The following is a 4,238-nucleotide window of genomic DNA, read 5'->3' as shown; positions in this document are numbered from 1 at the left end:
CCTCTGCTCCTCCTACCATGGTTTGTGCGCTATGAAGTGGGCGGTTGGCGGTGTTTCGGACCTTGAATGCCGGGACGGCGGCTCCGGAAGGCGGTCTGCATGGTTGGCTCTCTGGCAGGCGTCATGGCGGCGACGATGTCTTTCCCCTTAGTCGCGTGGGTGGTAAGTGGTGGAGCGCGGGTGGCTCGGGCGCGCTCTCTCTCTCTAGCAGTGGCGACACCTTGATCCGGATCTGGAGTTCTAATCTCGTCGTGCTTGCCTTGGAGACCTTGTGCTGGCACGAGGGAGCTGCCGATCAAAAGCTCTGCGCTTTGTTGCCGATGGCGGTGCCGCTTCTTCTTGAAGACGTTGTGGTGATGATCCTTTTGGGGTATGGGTTTCGGGTGAAAACCTTGGCAACGACGACGTTTAGCGTCGTTCTCTCTCCTATGGGTGTTGTCGTGCACCTTAGGTGTATTAGGGCATAACATGGCGTTGTTCTCGGATCTTCCTATGTTCTCCATTGGTACAGTAGCGCGTGCGTTCTGTGTGAACCGATTATCTTGGATCGACTATGTTGAGGGTAACTTCATCATCTCGTATCGTGTGACCGTGTACTTTGTTCAGCTATCGCTTTATATATAAAGCCGGGTGAATCTATTTCAAGAGAGATAATTATGCAAGAGATAGCCGTAATTCACAGGCAACAGAAATAAATTTGCGTGTCAGTTGATTTGCTTCGCACAGAGATAGACGGAGACGAGGACGTGGCTCGCCGCGGTGCTGTCGGCATACGGCATAGGACGGGCGGTCGATGATACGGGTGGGGTGTCGCTGATGCGACGGGCGCAGCTCAGAGGTGTGACCGACTGACCGGAGCAGCGAGGCGGTGTCAGTTAGGCCGGCGCAGGTGATCGTTCTAAGAATCAGATTGCTAATTAGTTCCGCAGGAACCAATAAATTTGAATGGATATGATTAGACGTGGACGGGCATGGAGGGGAGGTTGGTGGTGCTTATGCAGGAGCCGAGCTTGAAGATGCTGAGAAACGAGGACACTGGCGACGGCGGCGTAACCAGTGGGAGCCCTTCCCGGAGGCAGTGATCGTAGTTCTCCAGCACGGACACGACGTAGCTGAACTCAGGCCGCCTGGCCGGGTTGGCGGCCCAGCACATCTTGATGAGGTTGTTGAGCGCCGGCGGGCACGTCGGCGACAACGGCGGCCGAGCGTTCTTCTCGCAGGCGGCGTAGGCGGCCTGGACGGGGGTCATGCCCTGGAACGGCACCAGACAGGTGGTGAGCTCCCACAGCACGATGCCGAAGCTGTACACATCCACCTTGCGGGTGCACGGCTTGTCACGGACCATCTCGGGCGCCATCCACCTGTACGTGCCCATGTTGGTACCCTTCCCTTCGCCGCCGCCGCCGCCACCGGCTCCGGCTCCCGCTCCCGCTCCCGCTCCCGCTCCCGCTCCCGCTCCGGTGCCGGCGCGTGAGCTGTGCGCCTCTAGGCATGAGGTGCCGAAGTCGGCGACCTTGACACGCATCTCGTCGTTGAGAAGCAGGTTGTGCGACTTGAGGTCGCGGTGGATGACGCCCTGCGCGTGGAGGTACTCCATGCCGCGGGCGACGTCGAGCGCGAGGCGGAGCACGGTCTCCGGCGAGAGCGAGTAGGGGTCCTTCTTGTGGAGGTACATGCGGAGCGTGCCCTGCGACATGTACTCGGTGATGATGCAGTACACGGGCGGGCGCTTGCACGCGGCGACGAACTGCACCACGTTGGGGTGGCGGAGCCGCGAGAGGAAGGTCACCTCCGAGTTGAACTGGTCCTCCAGCGCGCGCCGCCGGTCCTCGTCGCGCTCCGGGAGGCGCACCATCTTGACGGCCACCGCGCGCTGTCGGTAGATGCCGCGATAGATGCGGCTGTTGGACCCCGACGCGAACTTGTTCCCGATGAAGAGCTGCGACAGGTCCGCCATCCACTCCTCCGCCGCCGACGAGCTCGCCTGCTGCTGCTCCGCGCCGCCTCCCGCGTCAAGCAGCATCGACCACGAGTCGAGGCTGTCCCACCTCTTGTTCTCCATCGCTCCCTCCATCTCCGAGTACGACGACTCGTACGGAATCAGCGGCGGCGGCGCTGGCGCTGCCGGTTGCCGACGCGCCCGGAAGCAGGAAGCCATTGATTAGTGGAGCGACCAAGAGCTGACGATCCAAGCAAGCAAGGAGAGCCGGTGCATATGGCTGGCCACCGCGGGCGCGTGAGGCGACGATTTATGGAGACACGACCCGCCAAAACAAATCAACTTGCTTCCGCCGATGTGCCATTGCACGCACGCATGCTTCGCCTCGTCCTCGTGGGACGTACTCTAGCTGAGGAGGAGATGTACGCATGGCTCCTGATTACTGTTTCGTGATCTTGATTTGTGCTCTGCCCAGGGAGTCATGGGTTGTTCATGGCGACATGGATGCATGGACAAGACGGTGGATTATTCGGGAGATTTAGTCGTCGCTTTCGCGGCGACGGAGATCGATGCGGTCACGATAAAAGAAAAGAGGGGGCGATTCAAGGATGTCTCGTGATGAATCTAGCTGATGGATCCAGGAAGTTAAGTCTGCCCAGCGATGCTCGCCTTCAAACGAATCAACTTGCTTCCGGTACTCATTAGCAAGGACATCCATCACAGGTTAAAGTTTCATCAGGAGGAAAGCTTGAGATGGAGTTTTTTTTTTTTTGGTAACCAAGGACTGCAAGATTTCGTGAGAAGTTAGGTTGGATTTTCTTTTCCGGAGAAGTTTGGTTGGATTTTGTTGTGATTATAGCTTATTTTACAAGTGATGAAAGTTTTAGCGGCAAAAATATATTAGTAAAATATTCGCCATGCCAACTGTGAAATACTCCTAACAAGAATCCAATCAGACAGATAAGATAGGCATTAATGTAATTCAATCTAATTAGACGACCGTAAGTCTAAAAAACGTCTTATCCCCCTTCTTTTTCCTTCTTCTTCATAACTTAACTTAGATAGCTGACCACACATGCCATGTGGTGTCTAAAAAACGTCTTACATTAATAAACAGAGGCTGTAATATTTTCTTACTAACCATGACTATTTTTACACAATTTTGTTTCAAACTTTGTTCAACCAGAATGCTGTTTTAAATCAACACTGATCGCGAGATAAATGCCCTCGCTTAGCCGGTTTTAAGGAAAGTTGGTAGAAACTGACCCGTTCATATTAGCTCACCAAATGCGTCATTTCTTCCAAGTAGGAGTGTTCATGCACTCTTTTGCTTTTTCGCTTTTCTTCTCAGTGCACACGTGCTTAGAGCAACTCCAGCCGGCCGAACCAAACTGACGGCGATTTTGTCTTTTTTTGTCCGTTTGGATTGGTTCAGCGGACACACATATCCGTTTTCGCGTTTGGGTCAGCGCTAGCGTCCAACGCTTGCCCGACCTATTTTTGAGGTCGCGCAAAAAAAACCGCAAATATTTTAAAATTTAAAAACATTAATTGAACATAAATGCCAGCCACAAAGGCAGGCTAGAGTCCATGAGTCCATATTACATTAAATAAAAACATTTAATAAAACTAAAAGCTAGAAAGAGGCGCGTTGCCCTAGGCGTCCTTGTCGCCGAGGTCGATGAGCGTCGGCGCCGGGCCAGCCCAGGGGAACAACGTCTCCCAGGCTGTGGTGACGTCCTTCGGTGCCGGCGCAACGCTGGCTGGGCAGCCTGGGCAAGGCGCTCCTTTTCCTCCACCACGCGTCGCTCCTCGTCACGCTCGCACTGCTCGAGCCGCTTGCCCTCGCGGCGCTCCTCCGTCAGCCAGCGCCACCGCCAGTGGTCGAGGTACATCTCCTCCTGCGCCGGCGTCGCCCCGTACCAGACGGGTGGCGCGCTGACCCACTTGCGCACCATCCCGTCCCATGTGTACGACTCGGTCTTGACGGGGGTCGGCGCCGGCTCGGGATGGACGGGGGACGGCGGCATCAGCGGCGCCACGCCACAATCATCGGAAGCGAAGAGCGTGATGGCCTCCGACAGGCGCGCCTGGTACGTTGCCTCCTCTTCCTTGCGCCGCTCTTCCTCCTCGGTTTCATGGAGGGCAGCTGCCAGCGCCGCTTGGTAGGTGGCCTCCTTCTCCTGGTCCTCGTCGTGCACGGTGAGGGGAGGCAGGGTGCCAGCCCGCACGTGCTGGACGCCGAGCCGGCGCTGCTGCTCGTGCTCGAGGGTGAACCATACCTCCCAATCGGGAGAGT

The 4,238-nt window shown here is 56.4% G+C and overlaps 1 protein-coding gene across 1 annotated transcript; it reads right to left on the bottom strand.

Annotated features, from left to right (window-relative positions):
• Positions 1-697: 697 nt before the first annotated feature.
• LOC123134027 (serine/threonine/tyrosine-protein kinase HT1) lies at positions 698-2,705 on the bottom strand. Its single transcript, XM_044553388.1, has one exon. It carries the CDS (start codon positions 2,156-2,158, stop codon positions 956-958), a length of 1,203 nt encoding a protein of 400 aa, XP_044409323.1. The 5' UTR covers positions 2,159-2,705; the 3' UTR covers positions 698-955.
• Positions 2,706-4,238: the final 1,533 nt, after the last annotated feature.

Source organism: Triticum aestivum, chromosome 6B (assembly GCF_018294505.1).
Source record: "Triticum aestivum cultivar Chinese Spring chromosome 6B, IWGSC CS RefSeq v2.1, whole genome shotgun sequence".
Lineage (NCBI taxonomy): Eukaryota > Viridiplantae > Streptophyta > Magnoliopsida > Poales > Poaceae > Triticum > Triticum aestivum.
This window is presented reverse-complemented; position numbering and strand designations above follow the sequence as displayed.

What these genes read in the sequence shown, in the direction of transcription:
- LOC123134027 (XM_044553388.1), bottom strand. Translation starts at nt 2,158, where the DNA reads ATGGCTTCCTGCTTCCGGGCGCGTCGGCAACCGGCAGCGCCAGCGCCG.